This window comes from Quercus lobata, chromosome 6, assembly GCF_001633185.2.
Source record: "Quercus lobata isolate SW786 chromosome 6, ValleyOak3.0 Primary Assembly, whole genome shotgun sequence".
NCBI lineage: Eukaryota > Viridiplantae > Streptophyta > Magnoliopsida > Fagales > Fagaceae > Quercus > Quercus lobata.
This window is the reverse complement of record NC_044909.1, coordinates 45,933,258-45,961,069: the sequence shown is the minus strand read 5'-3', so window position 1 is coordinate 45,961,069 and position 27,812 is coordinate 45,933,258. Positions and strand designations below refer to the sequence as shown.

Here is a 27,812-nt window from a genome sequence, read left to right as displayed (position 1 = left end):
TTCCTTCATATGTTGCTAAGAAGGGATAAAGTAAGGCCATAAAGGGATTTCCTAAAATAATTTTAGAAGGAAGGCTTTTAATTAAAACAAAAACAATTTCAAAACATATTCCATCATTACATATGTGAACATTGGGTATTTTGTAATTAATTATGAGCTTTTCTCCATTAGCCTGAGTTAATCTTTCAGATGATTTTTCATAATACTTTAAAGGTATTAGTCCTTCTTGTATACTATTCATGTTAGCACCTAAGTCTATTAAAGCAATTTCTGTCAAAGAAAACTCTTTATTAATTGTTAAAGTGATTTATGTATGACATTTTTGAAAAATTACTCTGTCAATTAAACTCAAGAAATTCTGTCTATTGTTATCATTTTTTGAAACATCTTTTTCTAATGAAGGGGGGTCTATTATGGGTTTAGAAAATTCTTTTAAATTTATTGTTTCTGCAATATTTTGTTTATCTATGTCTGTGGAATTATCTTCTTTAATTTCTTGTTTTACTATTTTTGCTTCTATCATTAAGTTTTGTAGAGTTACTGGTTTTATGTTTGTTCCATCTTGTTTCATTTTTGTCTTTTCTTTCTTAGCTTTATTACCTTTTCCACATTTCGTAACATGATGTCCATATTTTCTACACTTAATACAAGAAATAGGTATGTCTATAGAATCTTTCAATTTTAGTAAATAACCTTTTTTTATCTTTTAGGTGATTAGGTAGATTATCTATCAATTTCATTATTATGTCTTTTTGTTTCCTTTTTCTTTTATTGACTTTGAGTGGGTTGGTTGATTTTAGTTCTTCCTTTTTCGTTACTTGGTCTATCTCTTTCTGTTTAACGTCAAACATTTCCATTAATTCATTTATTACAACTTTCTCAAACTCTAATTTATTGATTTGTTTAACAATTTTATTATGTCTATCACATTGTTTCTTAGTATGTCCATATTGTTTACATTTATGACAAAAAGTATTTCCAGTCTGTGTTATTTTTCTCATTATCTAATGACTTAGTAATATTTAAAACCGTTATGTCTCTTTTTTTGTCTACATCTAAAGATGAATTTAAAACTTCTATCTTTTTAGTTAATTCTGTTAAACTATTATTTTGGATACGTATCATAGATCTTTCAATTGATTTTAGTCTTTCATCAATTTTTTCCTTTAAATTATCATTTTTCTTAGGACTATTATTTGTCCATCCTTTGTCGACTAGTTCTACTAGAGTACTCTTTTGTCTTTCTCTTTCTATATCTTCTTTTATATCTAATTTCTTATGTATAGCTTCTATCTTTATAATGGTATCATTTTGTCTTTCAATTTTCTTACGTATAGCTTCTTTTGCATTATTTCTATAGCACTAGGATTCTTTCCTTTGTCTTCTATACGTGTTGTTTTTTCCATTATTAGACCATCTTTCTTATTATTACTCTTTTACCTTTCTATGCCATCTTATTCTTACATTATTTCTATAGGACTACTTTCTTTTTCTATTTCTATCATTCTTGACTTCTTTTGCACTATGCGACTATCTTCTTTACTATCTGTCAGAGTTGTTTTTAGTGTCTTTATGTCATTTCTTTCATCAATTGTCTCTATTAGACTATATTTTTTACTATTTTAGTATTTTTTATATATGTCACGTTTACAACGGAATTGGGTTATGGTAGGAAGTGTTTGTGGGCATTTGAAACATCTTCTGGTCTTGTTGCTTTAGCTGCTGTTGCTGTTGCTGATGGTCATTTGAGAAGTAAGAGGAGGATCCTTTGAATGGGAAGTTGTTATTATCAACATAGCCAGGCTTGTTGGTGTCTGAAAATGGAGGATCCATGAGAGGTAGGAGTGAAGAAATATCCAACAGATCATCCCCCAAAGAGTTCATCCTCCTCAATTGCCCATCTGGGGTTTGAGGAATTTTTAATCCCACTATTGTTCTTGTGGAAAATTCTGCAGACAACCCATTCATCCTGCAATAAAACACAATTAATATCATTCAATTTACTGTCTTTAATTAGTTAAGACATTTTTTTTTTTTTTGAGAAGGTAATTAGTTAAGACTATTTTTTTGCTAAAAGGTAATTAGTTAAGACTTAAAGAGGTATTCCTCACAGTTTACCAAATTAAAAGCAGAAGTCAATACAATTGGGACCCCACGAAAAAAAAGTTGCTCCATTATTGCAAGTTACCTCGAATTAATTAAATACTGTATACAATTGTTACACATAATAATAATAGTAAGTGTAAACTTTTATTATATTATATAAGTACATATAAAGAAGGGCACTTCAAATAAGACAAAAAATCACTATTACAACATTTTTTTTTTTTTTGGGTCTTACCTTTGTTTATTTCTACTTTCTTCAAAATATGCTAAAGCCTTCCCATAAACAATTCCTGACAATCATCTACAAAGCTACAAACTAATCTTCAATGATTCTGAGACTCTTTCCCCTTTCTTCAAAGGTCCGGTTAAAACAATTAATAATTTTTTCATAAAAAATTTTCTAAAATAGTTTACTAATGTATACCCTAAAAACACGACAATAAAGCCCTCCTTCCAAAAGCTTTCACATATATTTCGTCCTCCTCCTCCCCCTCCTCAATGGCAATTGACAAAGTTTCAAAGTTCAAACCAGTCTTCAATGATTCTGAGTTGCCGCTCAAGATGGCGGGGTCACATGTAATCGTATACAAGCTGAGCATTTAATTTGAAATGCCTCATGAACGAAGAAACAAATTGAAATTCCCATTCCCCCTCATAATGTTAATAATGACCAGTTAGCTTATTTTGCTCAGAATTTTTTTTTTTCTTTAATCTCTCTTTATAGTAAATAAGCAAATAAATTAGCTTCGTTGAAAATAAGGCAACTTATTTGCTTTAGAATCCTTTTTTTCTCACCTTTCAGCAAATAAGGTAAAAAAAAAAAAAAATAAATACAGATACCAAAATTCAATTTAAATTTATAATCCGACAACATTCCATTTGCTTTAGAATCCCAATGCAACATTTTTGTAATGTTACTATAGAATTCTTAAAATCATAATAATTTTTTATTATAAAAGGAGTTACTCGTTCACAAGACTTTACGATTTTAAAAAATAAATTCACTAATTATAAAAACTTAATTATTCTAATATTTTTTTAAATAATATTTGATCATGTTTTAAAAAAAAAATTATTGATCACATTAATCAACTCATCTTTAACGAGAAATGTATAAGACTTTCTTTGGCACAATATAATTATACAGAACAACAAATAAAAAAGTCGTACGTTTTCAAGGGAGTTCCTAATACGTTTTTAAAACGGATGAAAAAGAAAAACGACATAAACTGAGCTACATTTTACAATGTTTCTTTATACAGCAGATCCGGGTGGACTCGAACCACCATCTGCTCGGAGCCAGTGGCTGAGCGCTCTACCATTTTGAGCTACAGATCTAGAAAATATTTGACTGAATACCATCATATCACCCACTTCTTTCATTAATGCCTCCTTTAAAATCTTAAATACCCAATTACCATTACCGTTACCAAGTAAAAGAAAATATCCCTTTTTCTTTAATACAAATAGGTAAACAGGAAATGCGCCCTTGCCCAACATAAAAAAAAATTTTAAAATTTACCTAACTCTGCATTATAATTTAACCAATTTCGCCCTAGAGACTTCAGATTTAAACAGTATCCCATAAACAGATTAATTAGGATCTTGCGCACTTAGCCGCACATTTGAGGTAACAATATTTCTAAAAGTACCCTTTAAAAACTAACAAGAAGTTAGAATATCAGTTTCTCCAATGGTACTTCCAGTTTGTACAAATAACAATGGATTAAAACCATAAAGTTTAAAATTTATGTCATAAATTTAATATTACAAAATATAATGGTCACAAACTACTTGAGGTTTTTTACAAGTCAATCCTAAAACCTTTAATAAATAATGATATGAGAAAAAGAGATTAAAATCTTTTGATTCAGAATTATCAAAATGTACAGGAATTAATAAACCTCAAAATTTAGCTGAGTTTTGTTTAGCTTCAAATATACCAATTAATTGATTTTGTGGTACATTTTTTTAGAGGCCAAAGTCTGACAATTATCTGTTTAATTGTGTAGCCTACAAAATTATCCTTGATTCCATTTCAGAATCAAAAACCATTTATTTTTCAAATATTTAAATTTAGTAGTTAACATACTAGAAAATATACCTAAGAGTCTGATTTATCATAAAAAACAGAATTCATGTGAGAAATACTGCTTGAAACATGAGATGAGATTTAGGTTGTGTTTAGTACATACACTTAAAAACTGAGATCATATGTTTGAAAACATGTTTAAAATTACATTCTGATAAAAAAATATATATAAATACATATAATATTAATTAAAAGCTGAAAACTATGTTTAATTAGATGTACTAAACAGGCCTTAATATTACCCACATTTAGTACTCTTCTTCCTTTCTAAAACTGTTTCATCCAAACATTTCATTGAAAGTCTGTTTAAAAACAGATTATTGCTGAAAACATTGTAAAAAAAATAATTTTTAAATATGAATAATACCATACAACCCAAATTTAAAGTTAAATTTGCTGAAAACATTAGTGCGTAGCACTTGCAAATCCCGTGACCAGGACCTGCAAATACTTCTTCCAGCAAATAGCAGGAAGAATACTGGCCACGTTTAAAAATTTTACTATAATGGTTAGTTTTGAAATAGATATATATATATATATATAAATATAATATATAACATTTCAAATCACTGGTCTCCTCCATAACCATCGCCAAAACTATCATTCCACCTAGAAGAAGACATTTTACAGTTAAAGAGTTGGTTTGAACGGATCTAAGTGCTTAACATTTTATGCAGGTGAAAATTAATGTAGTTTCTTTATAAAAAAAAAAACATACCAGCTTTATTTTATTGATTTGATTATGTTATGTTCTATTTAACATCAATAATACCCATAACAAATCAGGTCAACTTTCTATACGTTTCAGTATATATAGATATGTTTTCAACTATCATTGCTTTTCAAACTTACTGTAACTTTAGTAGTACAAGAATGTGTATACAATCCTAAAACCACAGGGGTGGGGGGGAAATTAACTTGGATGTTCCTGAACTACATCCACACAAATATACAAAATACAGGGATATTGAGATATTTCAACAATGCAAGATGTGTAAAAACTATTAGAGGAAGAAAAATAAACGACATCAGCTATAATACTATTGTTTAGCTTATTAAGTACATGGTAATGAAGAAAAAATAGAGCATGAACACACAAAACGAATAAATGAAATAATTTGATCATTAATCACAATTGAGTCACCTCAGATAACTGGATATGGATCTTCAGTAAACCCTTCTGCAACCAGAAATGCCAAATGAACCGCCTGTAAACGCTTTTCCTCTCCAAATAGCAGAGGGGCGTGTGCTGCAATGTCTTGATCAACCAAATGAAGAAACCACCCACCCCAACATACCTTGATTACCTAAGCTAAGAATAAAACTTGGGCACAAGTCCTAGAGAATAGCGCCTAATCCATTTCTATTGCCATCCCAGTTAATAACATACCGGGTACATCTCACTAAAACCACCACAAATACACAAACTTGTCTGTTTGCACAATCAAACTGATTTGAATCTACAGTAAAAATAAAAAGTGAAGAATTGTGCAAATAATGGAACAACAAACATTTCCAAATAACAGATTAATTACAGGCCATTGCCTACTTTGCAGCAATGAATTTTTCAATCAAAATTAACATTATCGTCTACCACTTGAAACAACACAACAATTGAATCCAACTCTGGTATTATAAAATTAACTGCTATTTGACACTAAATCAAACATTACTAAGTAAAAAAGGCAGTGCAAATGGCTTGGACGGACCATTTCTGGGCATAAATGGTGTAAGGGCTTCCACGGACAATTATGATAAGTTTTAGCGCTGAAAACAAAGCCCTTAATAGAACGAATTGACTTTCTACTGTTTAAAAATAGATACCTCCGCTAATATTCATACATATTCAAGTTTTCGTGCTGGACCCAAAAGCACTTCATAGAATATGGCAGTTCCTTTTAACTGTTCAAAAGTATATACAACCACAAATAATCAAATTGAAATCAATTTGAAATTTTGGTGCTGGACCCAAAGGGCCGTCTAAAGAAAATGGTAACTCCTTTTAATAATTAAACATACATATTTCTGGCCATTCAGCATAAATTACAGAGACCCTGATAGGTTCATAGAGTATGCTTCAGTTTTGATAGCTTCAGTTTTTGATAGAACAAATCTACTTATTTCCATTTTTTTCATATTAAGTAAAGATAACGTAATAGTATTTGTCAGTGGAAACTTGGAATAAAGAAGCATGCGAAATTGAAGGAAGGAATAGTCTGTGTAAAAGTAGTGTACCTTTAAACCTGGCAGGTTAAGCCAGCCCGATGAAGATCAAGACGGTGTTATCGCTCGGATAGTCTGTGTATCATGTTCAGATATGCAGGATCAAGATGGATGGAAAATTTGAAGAGCAGAATAAAAAACAATAAAGACTCAGCGCACCACAGAGAGAGAGAGAGACCCCGGGCAAATCCCCGTGCGATCCCTCTCTCATAACACAAAAATCAAAATTTTTATTAAGAGATGGGTTGACCTGCCATGCAAGCGCACCTGTCATGGCAAAGGTCGAAACAATAATAAATCTACCGATCAATCAGAGACTAAGGCCCCCTGAAATTAGGCCTTCCCTGATTACTTACACACAGTATAGGGACTTTCCACTTAGCGATTACTACATCACAAAGCCTTGCTTAACCATCATCATCATCGCATACAAGGAGTATAGAGTTCAGTATCATATGCTCCATAGAGTGGATTGATTAGCCTCTAGATCTCAGCCGGTTGTGTAGATCTGGTAAGGAACGAACAGCCAGCCATGGATGAGCTTCTTCTCCTCGAGCAGTCCGTGAATCCCATGGCACTCGGTCGTAATCGCAGGTCTCCGGTGATTAAAAAAGGCTAGAAGAATCGAATCGAACATGAATTAAGCTTCATAGCTCAGAAACGAATAGATCTACAGATGATGTGAGAGCGAAGAATCATAGAGAAAAACTTACCTTACAGCTTTATAGAAATCTGCAAGGCGGAGGAAGCAACGGCTTTTGCAGATCGAAATGAAATGAAGAATCTAGAGGCGGAAGAAACAACAAGCTATAGAAATGAAAGAGAGAGGGAGGCTGGGATGAGAGGAAGAATGAGAGGAGAAACCTAGCTTTATAGATGGGGATTGAAGGATGGACGGTTGAGATGAATGACTTTAAAGGAGAGCAACGGCTATAATAGACGATACGTGGGAAAAGCATCGCCTTACTTTTCGTGATGCTGTGCGGTCGGTGGATATTATAGATAATATCGACAACTACTTGCACATGACAAGGAGCTATGAGCTGGCTACCATTCAATTCAAAGTTAGGTGGTGTACGTTAACACGTCAATGTGCGTTGTTCCTACGCAATGTGGAAATTTATTCCAAAATTGACAACTAACCTCGTGAAACACGGCACTCCATCCCCTGGGCCCGCCAGATAAAGCCCGCACCAGCTCTATCTTTATCTGTCATCAAATCTATCTAAATAAATGTTTAGCAAAAAAAAATAATAATAATAATCAAAATAAATAAAATAAGGTTTCTAATATATGTCGTTAAAAACCATTTAAAGAATCTTTTTTTTTACTTGAGAAAATAAATAAAAAAATTTAATAGGCTTTTCAAATATAAAAGTTTTCAAAAATAAATAGTTAAGGCCTATAAAATAAAATAAAATAAAATTAATCAACTATTTTTTAAAAGAATTTCATAACTTTTGTTAATAATTTTTTATCATAAGACAGCAATGCCCTTTCTAAGATTCCTGTCGGCAAACTATTCATAACTTGTCTCACCGCATGGTAAAATGCTTTTTCCACCAAAAGCAAACAAGAGTATTGGAAAGGACATTAAAACTATTCATAAATAGTATCTTCTCTCTCTCTCTTTTTATTTATATATATATCGTATTCAAATGATAAAAAAGCAATGTTTATCAAAAAAAAAAATGATAAAAAAGCACAAATTATAGAAAAATATAATTATGAGCCCCCAAAATTTTTAGAATTTAGACCTTTCAACTCCCCAATTCTTTTGAACTAGTCCTAAATACAAGTTTTATACATTGTGTAATTATTAGGGTTTTAGATAGCTCCTAAATAACTTTTTTATAGGTAACTTGACCCCCAAAAATATTTTTGGCTCCGCCATTGGATGTAAATAGCTGCTAAATAACTTTTTTATATTTAGCTTGACTCCCGGAAAAATGTTTTGGCTCCACCATAAGGTATAAGCAAGAATTGAACTTCCAATCTCATGTTCAGTCATCAAACTCTACCAGTTAAAAATAAAAAAAATAAAAAAAAGTATATACATATATATATATATATATATATAATGTGTAAAAGCTAAAACATAAATTCCTAACATAAATCATTCCTCTTTGCGCACTTATATGTGAAAATAGAGCCAAAGAGCCTTATTCACCATTAAATTATTTAATAACCAAAAAGGTAATTCTTCAATAATATTTTCGAAACAAAGCATAGGTGATAATTGTCATTGGTCTAAATATAAGTGTAATACTAAAACCAATAACAATTCGCAACAACCTAACACTTATAATTTGCGATGAGTGAAAAGGCTCGGCCATTAATTCCAAAACTAACCATTTCCTTTGTTTAGGAACTTAAAGAGTGAAATAAAAGTCAGAATCTTATATCACAATTAACTCACCTCTAGGCGTTTTCAAAAGATACATCCAAGGTTCCCTCTCCCGTTATAAGACCCAAATATAGCAATTCAAAGTCAAGCCTCAACTGAAGTGTTTTCCCACCCAAAACTATCACAAAATTACAACCAACACCCAAACCTACCCAATACCTACGGCTACTCATCAGCCCATAGAATCCACACTTAGCCGAAACCAAAAACCAACACCAACAACAAAATGAACCTAGTCAATTTTAAGCACAATAAGTGATTTAATGAGCCCCACCATAGGATTTATCTCCTCCAATTCGCCAGAAATTGTTTTATTTTCCTTCGGTCTGGTGTTAGCTTTAGGATCCTTCTTCAGTCAACTCCTCAACCCAAATCCAATAATAATCGATGATGAAGACAATACCAATATATGTGTATTTTTCTATTTAAGCGTGATAGGGAGAATGGTCATGGTCATGGCGCTTCAATTCTAAAGTTCCATGAGTTCTAATTACTGACGGATCACAAAACAGGCTATCAAGAAGGAATGGACTGAATTGGAAAGAATAAAATGGGGAGAGTGGTGGCAAGAAGGCATTTTGGAATGACGGGTGTGTTGAAAACAAATATGTTCTAGATTTTGGGGTTCACAGTGTCTTATGAGTAACTAAATCCATGTTTTTTTTCCTTTTTTTTGGTAAAAGAAAATACGGGGTTATGCCAAACCCCAAGGCAAGGCGCTAAGGTTAAAGCCCAAGAACCAACCCGTGTGGATGCCCACCAACAAACTCCTGCTGGCAACTAAACTCCAACCTAAGTGGGTCCTTACCAACTGAGCAAATTTGAAAGAACTCCCAACCAAAAAAAATTTTGGCAGACCAATTTTTTATCCAAGGGAAGGAACATATATGAAAGGCTGAAGGTAATTAAATAAAGAGGCAGACTGCTTTATTAGTTTGAATGTATGAATTAAATAATTGACAACCAACCTATGTTAATGGTGTTGGTCCAAGTCTCCAACCCACCTTAAAATAAATACATAGCAAAAGACAGCCATTCTTACTCCCCACATTCATCCCCTCCCCCTCCAAACTTTCATCACAACTACATATAAGCAAAATGAGAATTCTCAAAACAAAACTCTGTTAACCCATAAATTATATAATTACATGACTGCTTTGACCAGAAACTGTAATCTATTTTCCTCCCCTGGAGCAAAAAAATGAAAGGTACCACCAATCCAACCTTACTCCACCAAATGAAAACTTCAAAAAACCAGAAAACAACCAGCCATATGTTAGCAGCTCAGCCTTTCATGCTTCTTGAAAGCTAGCAAACAAGTCTTTACAAGGTATAATTACATTCCATCTTGACAAACAGAACATAATAATCCGATTTAAAATTAAAAATATCATCTATCACAAACTACCATTCTCATGAAATCTCAATTATAAAAAATATTTATAAAATTAAAAGATTCTTATGAAATCTCAATTATCTGTCACAAACTGCTTTACAGGGTGTGCTTAGATACCGCTTATTTTGCTGAAACTAAAAAATTATTGCTGAAGGTACAAGTACTATAAATAAAATAAAGTTAGTTAAAATAGTAAAGTGGAGCTTATAAATTTTGTCAAAAAATGCAGTGAGGCCCATAAATAGCAGCAAAAATAAGTTGAATAGTGAAATAATTTTAATTTATAATTTATTCCCAAACACACGCACAATGATTGAATTCAAATAGATTTTTTTTTTAATTGAAACCATTTGCCCTTTTCAGTCTTGTGCCTTTGTGCATATTTTTTTATTAGGCACCAATGAAAAAGTAAAAATACAAACTTTAGCTTAAAATAGTTTGTTTTTTAAATCATTAAATAACAGTGCTGAAGCAAAAAATAAAAATGTAAACACAAAAATAGAATGAGATTAATACTTTCATGTCTGTTTGGCTAGAGTTATAAGCTTTTTAGTACATGTATGCAAACACACTTTCAGCAAAGCACTAAATAAGTTTTTCCCAAACACACTTTCAGCAAAGCGCTAAATAAGTTTTTCCCAAACGAACACTGATTCAACAGTTCGCACAAGAAAAAGATAACTGGTAAGAAATATAAGTACTGAGGAAGAATAGCGGATCAACAAAAGCTTATAAGTTCTAACAAAAAAACTAGATTACAACAAAACTGCAATTATAAATTGATAATAAAAAAAAATGTCACAGTAGTTATAACAGCTAAAATGGCTGTAAAAGATACGTAATAGATTGAAACTAAAGACCAATGGATCAACATAAGTTATAAAAAAAATAACAAGATTTCAACATAATTACAATTACAAATTGACAAAAAAAATTAAAAAAAAAGTTATGGTAGTCATATAAGGGTTATAATGGCTGTAAAAGATACAAATTGCCAATGGTAGTTGCTATATAACAGCTATAATGGCCGTAAAAGATTACTCTAAACCATAAGAAAAGATACAAATTGCCAATAATATACGTGCTATAATGGCCGTAAAAGATACATAATAATAGATCAAAACTGAAGACCAAGAAATTGAAAGTACCTACAACCAACTGTATTCCCAGAATTAACCATGTCACTTTATAATGAATAGATTGAAGAAGGTGAATGAATAGACTGCTGAACTTGTATTATTAGAAAGGATGCAAAGCAAATTGCCAATGGTCGTACCGGCTACAATGACTGTTGGTATACATGACAGATCAAAACTGAATGAAAAGGTTAAAAAATGCTAGTATTTATAGATTAGACTATCATCACCTCAAACATTGAATAGCATATAGAGCTTACTTGGGGATCTTCTGCAACTGTCAAAACACCATCTAATACAACCTCATGCTGCTTCCACATTCAGCCTCGCCACAGCCCACAAAAAGCCTCAAATACAGCAGTATAATTGATGCTCTCCAACAATAGCAAAATGCAGTGGAAGGCCACCAAGTACATAATGAGTCATCCTTGCAAGATGACAAGTAGTTTATACAAAGATGCAATCAAGCAGTCCATATTGGACTCCATGATATATTGATATACAAGCAAAGAAAAAGAACTGCATGCTCCATTGCTATAAAGAGTAAATAAACATATTTGCAAGAAATATTGGTGGAGCCAGCCTTTACAAGGTAAACATTGCACATTGTATCTGAAATTTGTTCAATTAATTTGCTGGTATTGCTGCCAATTAGGCCTTAACACATTATCACCAGTACTCCGCATATCATTGAGGAACCACATCTTTAAAAGGAGAGAAATAGTTTTAAGTTGATGCATGACTGATAGTGCAATATTGTCCAAACATATATCTATCGAAACCAACATAAATTTGAAAGAATCCTCGTGATCTTCAACAACAACAGTGCAAGATATCTCTCAATAAACAGTCATTAAAGAATTGAAACACGGCTGCTATGCTTTAGGGCATTGGAGATCAAATAATCAATTGATACACTAACATGTAACACTACTTTTCTTTGGGAAAAATTAAATTCTCCAATATTATTAGGGAAATCATTGCTAACTTTGAGGTAAGACAAAAAAAAAACTCAGAACATAAAACACAATTGTTGAAGTGATGAACTTCTTTTAAAACAAATTGCGAATGACAATATTTCCAATAAATATTAATTCTTATTATTTATTCTTATTTTCATTTCCAACTTTTCAGATAAACCGACATGCATCAACCTATACCTACGATACCTATGGTGCCCGCTCCATTATGATTGCTTTTTATGGCATTTGAACCCAACATGCAAATTTATTTCAGTTTTTACTTAATAGAACTAACTAATAATTTTATTTTTATAAGTAAAACTATGTTAAAAAAAGTGTAACTAAATGTAACCGTCTCTGCAGCACTTGTATCCAGTCTAAGCAAATAGTAAAAGTATTATTCTGCACTCCTACCCTATGTTGAAAGAATTGACTGGTGTCGTTGCAACTAGGAATGAATTTAGTAAAGTATACCTCAAGGCCACGCGAGTAGTGAATCAATTGCTGATGTTGCTAAGCTCATCCTGTGGTAGTAGTAGTAGTAGTCATTGGAGTCGCGAACTTAATAAGAAAAGAAATAGCAGGAAGGGAAGGGAACACACGCCACAGTGGGAGAGACCCCGGGCAAACTTCCCGTGCGATCTCTCCCTCAAAACCAAAAACACATCAATTTTTTTATTATGCTTTTTTTTGTGACCTGCCAAGCAAGCGCACCCGTCATGGCAAAGGTCGGATGACAAAGATCAATCAGAACGATTTAGCCCTCTCTCAACTCGGGCCTTTCGTCCCGACCTATCTTATACATCCCTTTACAATTTTTATTTTCCAAATCCCAATATCCCTCTCTGCTTTCCCATTCATAAATATTTACATCACACACACTGACACAGCCCAACAACAATTGAGTCATTCTCATATTGGTGTCGTATGTATGCCCTCAGAGCCAGCAGTTTAGGCGAATTGGGAATTGAATTGAAATCTGATTCCGGATCCAAAGGAAGCTCATCGATTGCGCCATGCGTGCCTGATACATAAATTTGAAATCCCTGCAACGATCTTAGACAAACCACGGCAACTTTCCGTGTCGTGCTGTATTCGCAAAAATAGCAAACAGAAAACATTCCACGGTTGATAAATTTCAGTAATAGTAGATAATCAGAGTAACAAACCTTATAATCGAAACCATAGCGGATCCATTAAAAGCTGGGCGAATATATGAGAGATCTGAGAAAACAAATAATAGAGCTGATTATAAATCAGAAACTAATCGAAGGATGAGCAATCCAAGGCTCACGCAACTAATTATCAACATCAGATTGTGGTGGATTTGAATTCAAACCTTGAATTAGCTCTTTCAGCCAAACCAGAACATCTGAAGGTTCAGCTGGTTTAAGCTGCTGAAGCGGCCATCTACTTGTAGCTCTCAGAGCGATCAAGCTGAATTCGAGAACAAAACGCGTGGCAGAGAAGCCACGCAGAGTTGATCTGGATGAGAAACATCGCAGAAGGAAGAGAGGAAAGTAGGCGAGAGAGGCCTTTCAGATTCAATGTATGAATGGTTTAGGGATGCACACCCTATCGTTTATATATGAGAACGGTTACAAAGTGGACGGGTGAGATTGAATATGGTTTTGGAGATGGACGGCTACTATGCGACCACGTATGTGGGTCGACGACTTTGTTTGCGTATTTGTTGGTGTCGCGACTCGTGGGTATTTTCCATGCTGGCTACAGGTCAATTTTCTATAGCGTTGTCGATAAGCACGTTTGACGGGCTGGGCCGACCTTGTTAAACACGCTGTCGTGCCACCTGCGTGGGACACGAGGTTTTCCTACCAAACGAATCCGAATGCGATCCGATCCGATCTGGTGATCCGATCCAATGACGAAGTAGGTCAATGACGTGTCTATGCTAAGGAAATTTGATAATCTTGAGTGGGTGACAGATCACGTCTAAAAATCAACTCCAATCAATCCATCCAAAAGGTATTATCATTCCCCTCCTCCTGTATTTGGTGTGAACCACCATTCTTCAAAGATCTTGCTAGATTTACAAAGAAGAGTGGCTCTCTCCAAACCAGGAGGCGGATCAAGATTCATGGGAACGATAACCTTTTCCGGGAAGAGTAAAGCGAGGGATAGGATAGATGAATAGGTTTAAGCCTTTATCCGCTTGGAGGGATGCATTTCAAATTTGTAAGGCTTCGTTTTTTTCCAGCAAGCAACTAGAGAAGCATTTATTCCCAAGCGATAGGGCTTGGAATTCAGATTGATGCCTTAGTGCACTCCGAGATAGAAAGATACCAATAATGGAAAAAGATATGCTCTTGAACTCCAACAGTAGGTTGATCAGTTACTATCGGTAGGGACGCAAGACAAAACTGCTACTGATGGGAAAGCGATAAGAAGCCTGAAAGCGATGGAACATAATCTCAACCAAATCTAGCAAATCTCTAATAGTTTCACCGGGACACACCAACACCGTTAATTCTTAAGCAATATCAATTAATCCAATCATATTAACTCCTAAGTGATGACAATAGAGTACCATTATATGCATGGTCGATAGCAAGTTAAGTGTTTTCATACCACCATGGTCAAGTAGTTTGTCAGCTTTACCCTAAAATTGACTTTGATTGACTCATGGATAGCCCTAGGTTTAGAGGTGGTTGTGAGTCAATGGCACAAAATCTCATCCAAATCTGGCAACTCTACACTAGAAATGGTAGCTTTGCCATGATGCGTCTACACTATCAAGTATGAGGCAAATTCAACTGATACAATCATCAAAATTCCCAAGTCATGCATAACCATGGAGGACTCATATAGTCGTGGTTGGCAACAAGTTATGTGTTTTTTCATATCATAATCTGATCAAGTCGATTATCGACCTGACCCAAAAACCTAATTTGATTGACATGTGGACAGTCACAAGTTAAAGGTGGCCATGAGTTGAGTTTAGCTACAATAATAAAATTATGTTATTTGACCTAATAAAATTTTATTTTAATTTTTAGAAATCAATGTTTGACTTTAATAATTTCACTAAGTGACAACAAATAAAGTCAACGCATCCAAAAAGCAAGGAAAACGTTATGACAATGCCATTAAGGGGATGCTCGTGGGTTAGAAGGGGAAGTAGGCCATCAATGAGGCATGACAAATCATCACTATACCTAACCTTCTACAATGGTGGTCATAGAGATAGGCAAAAAAATTCATAAACTTGGGGGTAGCGATAGCAATATGGTGGAAGTGGGTTTGCCATGCCTGATTGGATAAACTTAATTGTGGTATAATGATTATAACTATCACTATTGTACGTGCCCAATGTCCCACACTAGACTGGGCCTGGTATCTGGGCTCACAATTTACTTATTTAGTGGGTTTTGAGTATCCTACAATGGGTGACTCCTTAACGAGTTCAATGAAAGACTTTACACAGATACCAATTTCCCTTTCTCTCTTTCTCTCCCTCTCTCTCTTCCAAAGCTCTCTCTCTCTCTCCCTCTTACTCTTTCGTGTGCTCGGTTATTCACACAATCTTACCCCTTCCTTCTCTAACCCCCCATTTTCCCCTTTACTCCTATGTATTTATAGCTTAAGGATAATGGATTGGGTCATGATTGCCTTCTGATACCATTTGTATGGGTGGAGCCTAATTTGTTTATTCCTAACAAAAATAGGCCTCGTTGGGAACAGGAACTAAGATGTTGGGATTGGTGTCTGTCGCCGAAGGTTGCTTCGCAACGAAGTCCCCTAAGGCACTCCCGGTCTGCTGAGATATAATCAAACATCATTGGTGCACCTATTGATTAAGGAGACCGTATTGCCGTTCACCAAATTCTCAGATGGGGAGTTGATGCTATCAGCCCGCTTAATGGTTGTCCATGAGATGGTGGGCCTATAGCCAGGAACTATTCATGGGCCCATTCAAGTTTGAGCCCCGGGAAATGGGCCCCTCGCCGTATGCCGTACAACTATGATTCTTAAATGTAATTAATCATATGTTGATTGATCTATAGGTAAGTGGAGACGGGATCAACACTACCTCTATTTGGTTGTCTCAATGATTTGAAAAGTAACTCTTGTGTGTGTGTTTGTTTCTCAAAAAAAAGTTATCTTGAGCTAGGTTGCCCTAATTTTCTGTCGTTACATTTATTTAAAAGAAAAATTAGTTAGAAAAAAAAAAAAAAGCACCAATAAACTTTTTAGGGTGAGGAAACACTTAAGGGTTCATTTGGTTGAAAGGATAGAAAAATGGGATGATAAAAAATGGAGAGAAGATAAAAAAAAGTGGGAAAATAGAAGATATTTTGATCTCCTTTTATGTTTTGTTAGAGGGTGGAAAAGTGGAGAGATGAAATTTTTTTTTATTTAGTCGAGAAGAGAAATAAAAATATAGAAAATAGAGTTTGTATAAATCATATTCATAATAGATAAAAAAAAAAAAAAAAAGGGTTACACATTATATTTTTATTTAAAAAAAAAAATTGTGTATGAATGAATACTTTATTTTTATTGAAGAAAAATAGCGCAAAAAAAAAAAAAATTCAAGAGCCCAAACTAAAAAAAAAAAAAAAACCCTCCCCTGTGCGAAACTAGTAATGAAAGAAACGAATGAACACCAAAAAAAAAAAAAAAAAATTTAAGACTGAGACCCAGACAACATTGAAAAAGGTAAAAAAAGCAAGATTTTCAGACCCGGACCGTTCATTGAACCGTAAAAGGGAGAGATTCAAGGTTTTTAAGGTCGAACCGAATTAAACCGTGATGACGTCATAATTAATTTAATAATTAATTAAAGCCTAAATATACATATTAAATTTATAAAACTAGCAAAATTGACAATATATCTATATATGTGAGTGAAATTTAATGATTTTCAAGTATATATTTAATAATTAAATAAAAAAGTTAATAAAATAAAATAATAACCATGAAAACATTAAAATTTATGATTAATTTTTGAAATAAAGTTGAATATCTTTAAAAGATTTTAATTAAAATTTATTCCTTATAAGAGATGGATAATTTAATTAAGTAGAATAAATTTGTGTTAAGTTGGTTTTTTTTTTTTTTTTTTTTTTATAAAAAAAAAAATTGCTAAGGGGTTGGACCACACGGTTCTCACCGATTCGTGCGGTCCAACCTCGGTTTTAGCGATTCACGAAATTAACAAAAAATCCGATTCTTTAGGCTTAAAAAACCGATTTTCATCTCGGTTCCCGATCCGGTCTGGTTCTGAAAACCATGCAAAAAAGGAAAGGGAAGCAAGATAATGCTGAAAAAGACTAAAGACAAAATATATGAAAGAGAAGATAAAACCAAAATTTGCACAGCTGGACGTTTGCACAGTTGCATGTTTGGTAAGATACTAAGGGCATGTTTAATAAGATACTAAGAGCATGTTTGGTAGACTGTAATAGACACTGTAATGTAATAGTTATTTCTATGGTTTGGTTATTCTTTAATTTGGTCATTTTTTATTACAATGAATAATCATTACTTATGAATAGTTATTCTTCAAAATGAGGAATAACTATTATTTTTTAAAAGGTTGTATTAGATATTCCTTAGTAAGTACAATAATTTCAAAATTTAATATATTTCCAAGTAAACAAACTTTCCATATGCATCTAACAATTATAAAAATAAAAAATCATAAAAAATAACACATATCTCTCTTAAATTTAAAAATAACAATTTTTAAGGAAATATAATTGTATGAGTAAGAAATTTTCAAAAATAAATGTTAAATTTCATTCTAATGTTATAACTCACAGCCAAACTAATGAATATGTTTAGTTATTACATTACAACACATTTTATTCCTAGTAATAAAGATTACAATTTCTATCGTAATTCTCATTCAATGTACCAAACGTACATAAATGTTTAAGTGTTTTGGAAATACATATAGGTTAAAAAGTATTATAGAAATACATGTTTCAGTATTTAAAAATACTAAAAACTGTTGTTTAAACAACAGTACCAAGTACCCCTGTGAGCAGAGCTCCATATTTTCTTTCTTATTTTCTCCTCACTTTAAGGGGAAAAAAAATTGGTGAATTCAAAAAAAAAAAAAAAAAACCAATACCCGAAACCTACCAATTTTCTTTCCACAAATCCACCAGACCAAACACTCCAATAATTTTCTCTCCCTCCCTCTCTTATTTTACCAAACGGACTTTAGGACACTATTTTGGAGAACAACTTCTCATAACAACTAAAAAAATTTCTAAAAACAGTTTGGAAAATATTTTGAATTTAATTTGAGGTGTTAGTTAGGCAGGTGGCTCACACTTTGGAAAGAAGACCCGGCTTTGTCTATGGGGGTGGCTCACGCCTTGAAGAGATGGGCCGGCTTTGTCCATGGATTGATTGACAATTTGGAAAGATGGGCCGGGCCTGTCAAATGGTTTCATTGGTTCTTTTGATTTTTGCTCTCTCTGACTGCCTTACATTCTTCATTCTTTGATTGAACTCAATTTATTTTAAGAGAGGGGCTTGGACCTCTCACCCCTCTAAATTTCATTGGCATAAAATTGGCACCATTACTCTATTAAAGGTTCAAGATTCATAAGCTTTTTTTAGTAGACTAATCAACAGGCCACAGATGGGGAAAAACATGGGAATTTTCAACACAATTATTACAGACTTTTAGGGCCATTTGATAAGAGCTTTTTAGTATTGTTATTAATTTAAATGTCGTGAAAATACACGTGGGGTGAAAAAATGGTGTGAAAAATACGTGTTATGATATTTAAACACGGGAAACTATAGTTTAACAACAGTGCCAAATAGGCCCCTAGTTTTCGAAATAAGAACATATTGCTAGGACTCGTATAACCAAGGGGGGATTTTTGTTATAAAATTGTCAAGCAATAACTTCACTTTTAAACATCAGTAGAATATTCTATGGTACTAAAATTCCCTATTATTCTCTTAATTTGAACAAGCCTGTTGTTTAGTGTTTGTAGCCTCTGAGATTAATTAGGACCTAAATCCTATGGTTGGTTAAGTCTGCAAGGTGTGACTTTTCAATGAATTTAAAGGCAACCACGCACCTTAAATAAATTTTTTAAAAATGACATATTATTTATAAAAAATTAAAAAATTAAAAAAAAAAAGAAAAAAAAAAGAAAAGAAAAGATGAAAGATACAAGCTGGTAACAACACTGACGGAGAGTAAAGTTTAAAAATAGTCAAATCACTCTAATTACTTCATTGGGCTTCACGAGGTCATGTGGGTAGTGGTGTTGTCAGCGAAACAGTGCAGCACACTGAACAAAAACATGAAATACAAGTGATTACTATAGTCACTCAAGAAACAAGGAACAAAGAAAAAAAAATCTGAGGAGTTATTCTAGCTTCTGGTCAAGTGTTGCTGAGAAGAAGGAGGAGAGGAAAATTCGGGATGATCGGCAAAAATATACTACCGGAAAGGCTCTGATCAGTACCATCCATCATTAGCCTTCAAGTTCAGATTCAGTACTCCTACAGTCCTCCCCTCTTCTTCCTCCTCACGAGTCACGCCTGCAACTGCGCTCATCTAATTTCTTTTTAATCTCATCTTGCCATCAATCGGTGCTCCTTAAATTTCTTGCTTCATCTTCGGATCTTCTTCATCAGTTTCTCTCTTTCTTTTTTTTCACTTCAGATCCATGCCAGAATTTCAGATCGGAAAATCAAATTTCACCGGCGTCTTACGGTTGGACCGGCTTTTCAGGTCAATTCAAGCGGTTCTCTCATATTTCCTATATACCCGGTTTTCATGTATAAAAAACCGTATTGTAAAAACCTTGCATCTAATCTGCTGGGGGAAGACTGTTAAGTGATTTTGCAAGAATTCACGGTAAGGAAGTCAGAAATGTTGTTTTGGTCTCCTTCTAGACTTTCTCTTTGATGGGGCTATGGGAGGTAAATCATATTGGGTACAAAAGCTACTTGCATCGTACTTGGCTTTTCTGCTAATCTCTATATCATTGCACATCTTTTGGCATTCCCTGTGGATGACAGTAGATATATCTCCATAGGTCAAGTTGTCATAATCTATGACTCCTGAAGGACTGCTAAGGGTTAGCAGAATCTTATAGGCGAAAAGACTGGGTAGACCATTGATAAACTTCTCCTTCCAAAGTGGAGAGTTACAATCGTCTCTGAGCATGACTCTGGTGATGAAGACATCTTTATACCATCTGAAGTCACTTAGGGTAGGACACTTGAGGTTAAATAACTGGTCATGTATCCTAGCTGTTTTGTCCTTAGTTTGAAGACTAAGGTTGGCTGACTCATCAAAGATGTTCTCTACTTCTTCATCATCTAAAGGATTTTGGTACGAGGGACCTGCCTCATCATTGCCCTGATGAGAAGTATTATCCTGATGCTTCATTTTCTGATCAAGGAAGTTATGATCAATCCTAAGAATGGTTAGGGCTTGACCAAGTTTTCTAACTTCTTCTTTAAGGGTTCTAACCTCAGATTTAATTTCCTTGATTTCATGTTGAAGGTCGCTAACCGTAACTTCCTTCTCAACTTTGGTAAACCTATTGAGGATTTCCTGTAGGTTGACTTGAGATTTAAAGGACTTGGGTTTGGGTTCTTCGGTCTCTCTAACTAAGATTTTCTGAAACTTGGTAAGGTACTGAACCTTAACAACTGGGTCTTCCACCTTTTCTATTAGGTCAAGGAGAAGCTCTTCTAATTTTTGAGGAGTGGGTGAGGCCATCTAACTACAAGAATAGGAATGTTCCTAATACAAGATTACAAAGGGATTCTGTAAGAAGGGAATAAACTCTTGTAATTTATGAGGAGTGGGCTCTCTTTAAGGACCTACTTCAAAATGGAGCTTTTTCTTCCTTAAATAGACAAGAGAGAGCTTTGGATCCTTCTCAGATTGCCGATAATTACGGATGGTTAAATGCTTTTACAAAAGATGAAAACATTTTTCCACTAAAAGCAAACGGGAATCCTAGAAAGGACACTACTAGAATTATTCATGAATAGTAACTTATCTATATATATAACAGATGTTGAAATGCTTTTATTATTTATAAATAGTAACTTGTCCATATATAACAGATAGTGAAATGCTTTTAATAACTTGTATATATATATATATATATATAAATAAGTTACTATTCAGGAATAGTTTCAGCAGTGTCCTTTTCTGGATTTTCGTTTGCTTTTGGTGGAAAAGAGTTTTCACCTTCGTAAAAGCATTTCACTATCTGTTATTTATATATAAAGTTACCATTCATAAATAGTTCCAATAGTTACTATTCGAGAATCTTGGAAAGGACACTGCTAAAACTATTCATAAATAGTAACATAAATGCTTTTACTGAAATTGAAAATTCTTTTTCACCGAAAGCAAACTAGAAATTTGGAAGAAGGACACTACTAAAACTATTCATAAATAGTAACATAAATGCTTTTACTGAAATTGAAAATTCTTTTCCACCGAAAGCAAACTAGAATTTTGGAAAGAGCGCTACTGAAACTATACTGAAATTGAAAATTCCTTTCCACCGAAAGCAAACTAGAATTTTGGAAAGAGCGCTACTGAAACTATTCTTAAATAGTAACTTATCTTTTTATATATATATATATTTTTTTTTTCAAATGATAAAAAAAGGCACAAATTATAAAAAATATATATATATAATTATTAGCCCCCCAAAAATTTTAGAATTTAGACCTTTTAACTCCCAAATCCTTTTGAATTAGTCATTAACACAAGTTTTATACATTTGTGTAATTATTTGGGTTTTAGATAGCTCTAAATAATTCTTTTATATTTAACTTGACCCCCAAAAATATTTTTGGCTCTGCCATTGGGTGTAGATAGCTACTAAATAACTTTTTTATATTTAGCTTGACCCCGAAAAATGCTTTGGCTCCACCATAGGATATAGGCAAGAATTGAACCCCATCTCATGTTCAGTCATCAAACTCTACCTGAACTAAGTTTTTTTTTTTGTAAAAGCTAAAACATAAATTCCTAACATAAATCATTCCTTTTTACGTACTTAAATGTGAAAGAAGAGCCAAAGAGCCTTATCCCCATTAAATTATTTAATAACCAAGAAAGTGATACTTCAATAACATTTTCAAAACAAATCATAGATAATAATTGTCATTGATCTGAATAAAAATATACTACTAAAATTACTTTTTTACCTACCAATAACAACTTGCAACAACCTAGCACTTATAATTTGCTATGGGTGAAAAGGGTAAACCATTACTTCCAAAACTAATCATTCCTTTATTTAGGAACTTAAAATATGAAAAAAGAGTCAGAATCTTATATCACAATTAACTCACCTCTAGGTGTTTTCAAAATACATCCAAGGTTCCATCTCCCGCTGTAGAGAGTCACTAATATAGCAATTCAAAGTCAAGTCACAACTGAAGTGTTTTCCCACCCAAAACTATCACAAAGTTACAACCAACACCCATACCTACCCACTACCTACGGCTACCCATCAGCCCATAGAATCCACACTTAGCAGAAACAAAAAACCACCACCAACAACGAAATGAACCTAGTCAATTTTAAGCACAATAATTGTTTTAATTTGAGCCCCACCATAGGATTATCTCCTCCAATTCGCCAAAAATTGTTCTATTTTCCTTCAGTCTGGTGTTAGCTTCAATATCCTTCTTCAGTCAACTCCTCAACCCAAATCCAATAATAATCGATGTTGAAGACAATACCAATATATGCGCATTTTTCTATTTAAGTGTGATAAGGAGAATGGTCATGGTCATCTCGCTTCAATTCAAAGTTCCATGAGTCCTAATTACTGACGGTTCACAAAACATGCTATCAATAAGGCATGGACTGAATTGGAGAGTAAAATGGGGAGAGTGGTGGCAAGAAGGCATTTTGGAATGAAGGGTGTGTTGAAAACAAATATGTTTTAGATTTTGGGGTTCACAGTGTCTTATGAGTAACTAACTCCAATTTTTTTATTTTTGGGTAAAAGAAAATAGGGGTTAGCTAGGTTATGTCAACCCCCAGGCAGGGCGCTAAGGTTAAAAGCTCAAGGGCCAACCCGTGTGGATGCCCACCAACGGACTCCTACTAGCAACTAGACTCGAACCTAGGTGGGTCCTTACCAACTGAGACAAACCCCCATTGGCAACTAACTCCCAAGTCATAAATTTGAAAGAACTCCCAACCAAAAAAAATTGTGGGAGACCAATTTTTTATCCAAGGGAAGGAACCTATATGAAAGGCTGAAGGTAATTAAATAAAGAGGCAGACTGCTTTATTCGTTTGAATGTATGAATTAAATAATTGACAACCAACCTATGTTAATGGTGTTGGTCCAAGTCTCCAACCCACCTTCAAATAAATACATTGCAAAAGACAGCCATTCTTACTCCCCACATTCATCCCCTCCCCCTCCAAACTTTCATCACAACTACATATAAGCAAAACGAGAATTCTCAATACAAAACTCCGTTAACCCATAAATTATAAAATTACATGACTGCTTTGTGAACAGAAACTGTAATCTATTTTCCTCCCCTAGAGCAAAAAAATGAAAGGTACCACCAATCCAACCTTACTCCACCAAATGAAAACTTCAAAAAACCAGAAAACAACCAGCCATATGTTAGCAGCTAATTTATTCATTAGCCTTTCATGCGACTTGAAAGGTAGCAAACAAGTCTTTACAAGGTATAATTACATTCCATCTTGACAAACAGAACATAATAATCCAATTTAAAATTTAAAATATCATCTATCACAAACTACCATTCTCATGAAATCTAATTATAAAAAATATTTATAAAATTAAAGGATTCTTATGAAATCTCAGTCATCTATCACAAACTACTTTACAGTGATTGAATTCAAATAGATTTTTTTTTTAATTGAAACCATTTGCCCTTTTCAGTCTTGTGCCTTTGTGCATATTTTTTTATTAGTGAAACATTCATCCACTGGCACCAATGAAAAAATAAAATTACAAACTTTAGCTTAAAATAGTTTGTTTTTTAAATCATTAAATAACAGTGCTGAAGCAAAAAATAGAAATGTCAACACAAAAATAGAATGAGATTAATACTTTCATGTCTGTTTGGCTAGAGTTGTAAGCTTTTTAGTACATGTATGCAAACACACTTTTAGCAAAATGCTAAATAAGTTTTTCCCAAACGAACACTGATTCAACAGTTCACACATCTACCTCTTTCAGTCAAAAAAAAAAAAAAAAACAGTTCGCACAAAAAAAAGATACTGGTAAGAAATATAAGTACTGAGGAAGAATAGTGGATCAACAAAAGCTTATAAGTTATAACAAAAAAAACTAGATTACGACAAAACTGCAATTATAAATTGATAAAAAAAAAAATGTCACTGTAGTCATAACAGCTAAAATGGCTGTAAAAGATACATAGTAGATTGAAACTAAAGACCAATGGATCAACAAAAGCTTATAAGTTATAACAAAATAACTATATTTCAACATAATTACAATTATAAATTGATAAAATTAAAAAAATGTTATGGTAGTCATATAAGGGTTATAATGGCTGTAAAAGATACAAATTGCCAATGGTAGTAGTTATATAACGGCTATAATGGCTGTAAAAGATTGCTATAAACCATAAGAAAAGGTACAAATTGCCAATAATATAAGTGCTATAATGGCCGTAAAAGATACATAATAATAGATCAAAACTGAAAACCAAGAAATTGAAAGTACCTACAACCAACTGTATTCCCAGAATTAACCATGTCACTTTATAATGAATAGATTGAAGAAGGTTGAATGAATAGACTGCTGAATTTGTATCATTAGAAAGGATGCAAAGCAAATTGCCAATGGTCGTACCGGCAACAATGACTGTAGGTATACATGACAGATCAAAACTGAATGAAAAGGTTAAAAAATGCTAGTATTTATAGATTATACTATCATCACCTCAAACATTGAATAGCATATAGAGCTTACTTGGGGATCTTCTGCAACTGTCAAAACACCATCTAATACAACCTCATGCTGCTTCCACATTCAGCCTCGCCACAGCCCACAAAAAGACTCAAATACAGCAGTAATTGATGCTCTCCAACAAAAGCAAAATGCAGTGGAAGGCCACCAAGTACATAATGAGTCATCCTTGCAAGATGACAAGTAGTTTATACAAAGATGCAATCAAGCAGTCCATATTGGACTCCATGATATATTGATATACAAGCAAAGCAAAAGAACTGCATGCTCCATTGCTATAAAGAGTAAATAAACATATTTGCAAGAAATATTGGTGGAGCCAGCCTTTACAAGGTAAACATTGCACATTGTATCTGAAATTTGTTCAATTAATTTGCTGGTATTGCTGCCAATTAGGCCTTAACACATTATCATCAGCACTCCGCATATCATTGAGGAACCACATCTTTAAATCATTGAGGAACCACATCTTTAAAAGGAGAGATAGTTTTAAGTTGATGCATGACTAATAGTGCAATATTGTCCAGACATATATCTATTGAAACCAACATAAATTTGAAAGAATCCTCATGATCTTCAACAACAACAGTGCAAGATATCTCTCAATAAACAGACATTAAAGAATTGAAACACGGCTGCTATGCTTTAGGGCATCGGAGATCAAATAATCAATTGATACACTAACATGCAACACTACTTTTCTTTGGGCAAAATTAGATTCTCCAATATTATTCGGGAAACCATTGCTAACTTAAAACAGAATTGTTGAATTGATGAACTTCTTTTATAGCAAGTTGCCAATGACAATATTTCCATTCAACTATAATTAATTTTTATTTTTATTTTCATTTTCAAGTTTTCAGAACCATAGCCCGCTCCATGATGATAGCTTTTTATGGCATTTGAACCCAACATGCAAATTTATTTCAGTTTTTACTTAATAGAACTAGCTAATAATTTTATTTTTATAAGTAAAACTATGTTAAAAAAAAAATTGTAACTAGATGTAACTGCCTCTGCAGCACTTGTATCCAGTCTTAGCAAATAGTAAAAGTATTATTCTGCACTCCTACCCTATGTTGAAAGAATTGACTGGTGTCGTTGCAACTAGGAATGAATTTAGTAGAGTATACCTCAAGACCACGCGAGTAGTGAATCAATTGCTGATGTTGCTAAGCTCATCCTGTGGTAGTAGTAGTAGTAGTCATTGGAGTCGCGAACTTAATAAGAAAAGAAATAGCAGGAAGGGAAGGGAACACACACCAGAGTGGGAGAGACCCCGGGCAAACTCCCCGTGCGATCTCTCCCTCAAAACCAAAAACACATCAATTTTTTTATTATGCTTTTTTTTGTGACCTGCCAAGCAAGCGCACCCGTCATGGCAAAGGTCGGATGACAAAGATCAATCAGAACGATTTAGCCCTCTCTCAACTCGGGCCTTTCGTCCCGACCTATCTTATACATCCCTTTACAATTTTTATTTTCCAAATCCCAATATCCCTCTCTGCTTTCCCATTCATAAATATTTACATCACACACACTGACACAGCCCAACAACAATTGAGTCATTCTCATATTGGTGTCGTATGTATGCCCTCAGAGCCAGCAGTTTAGGCGAATTGGGAATTGAATTGAAATCTGATTCCGGATCCAAAGGCAGCTCATCGATTGCACCATGCGTGCCTGATACATAAATTTGAAATCCCTGCAACGATCTTAGACAAACCAAGACGACTTTCCGTGTCGTGCTGTATTCGCAAAAATAGCAAACAGGAAACATTCCACGGTTGATAAATTTCAGTAATAACAAATAATCAGAGTAACAAACCTTATAATCGAAACCATAGCGGATCCATTAAAAGCTAGGCGAATATATGAGAGATCTGAGAAAACAAATAATAGAGCTGATTATAAATCAGAAACTAATCGAAGGATGAGCAATCCAAGGCTCACGCAACTAATTATCAACATCAGATTGTGGTGGATTTGAATTCAAACCTTGAATTAGCTCTCTCAGCCAAACCAGAACATCTGAAGGTTCAGCTGGTTTAAGCTGCTGAAGCTGCCATCTACTTGTAGCTCTCAGAGCGATCAAGCTGAATTCGAGAACAAAACGCGTGGCAGAGAAGCCACGCAGAATAGATCTGGATGAGAAACCTTGATTTTATGTATGAATGGTTTACGGATGCACACCCTATCGTTTATATATGAGAACGGTTACGAAGTGGACGGGTGAGATTGAATATGGTTTTGGAGATGGACGGCTATTATGCGACCACGTATGTGGGTCGACGACTTTGTTTGCGTATTTGTTGTGTCGCGACTCGTTGGTATTTTCCATGCTGGATACAGGTCAATTTTCAATAGCGTTGTCGATAAGCACGTTTGACGAGCTGGGGCCGACCTTGTTAAACACGCTGTCGTGCCACTTGCGTGGAACACGAGGTTTTCCTACCAAACGAATCCGAATGCGATCCGATCCGATCACGACGTAGGTCAATGACGTGTCTATGCTA

General features: G+C 33.9%; 1 protein-coding gene and 2 long non-coding RNA genes across 5 annotated transcripts; all 3 read right to left on the bottom strand.

Annotated features, from left to right (window-relative positions):
- Positions 1-5,018: 5,018 nt before the first annotated feature.
- Positions 5,019-7,367, bottom strand: LOC115994808. The gene is made up of 2 exons (XR_004093270.1): positions 7,135-7,367; positions 5,019-7,036 (listed from the first exon to the last, which is right to left on the bottom strand). It is a non-coding gene; the product is annotated as an uncharacterized LOC115994808 (long non-coding RNA).
- Positions 7,368-11,158: 3,791 nt separating this feature from the next.
- Positions 11,159-27,482, bottom strand: LOC115994807. Of its 3 annotated transcripts, none has more exons than XR_004093267.1 (3): positions 27,295-27,481; positions 26,430-27,179; positions 11,159-11,787 (listed from the first exon to the last, which is right to left on the bottom strand). It is a non-coding gene; the product is annotated as an uncharacterized LOC115994807 (long non-coding RNA). The 3 variants fall into 3 exon arrangements; XR_004093268.1 differs by having other exon boundaries at positions 11,388-13,368; positions 27,125-27,179; positions 27,295-27,482; XR_004093269.1 differs by having other exon boundaries at positions 11,388-13,346; positions 27,125-27,179; positions 27,295-27,482.
- On the bottom strand, positions 19,513-25,773 carry LOC115994806. The gene has a single exon (XM_031119080.1). It carries the CDS (start codon positions 21,051-21,053, stop codon positions 20,190-20,192), a length of 864 nt encoding a protein of 287 aa, XP_030974940.1. The 5' UTR covers positions 21,054-25,773; the 3' UTR covers positions 19,513-20,189.
- Positions 27,483-27,812: the final 330 nt, after the last annotated feature.

Bases quoted from the DNA above. Each gene is read 5' to 3' on its own strand.
- LOC115994806 (XM_031119080.1), bottom strand. From the start codon at position 21,053: ATGGCCTCACCCACTCCTCAAAAATTAGAAGAGCTTCTCCTTGACCTA.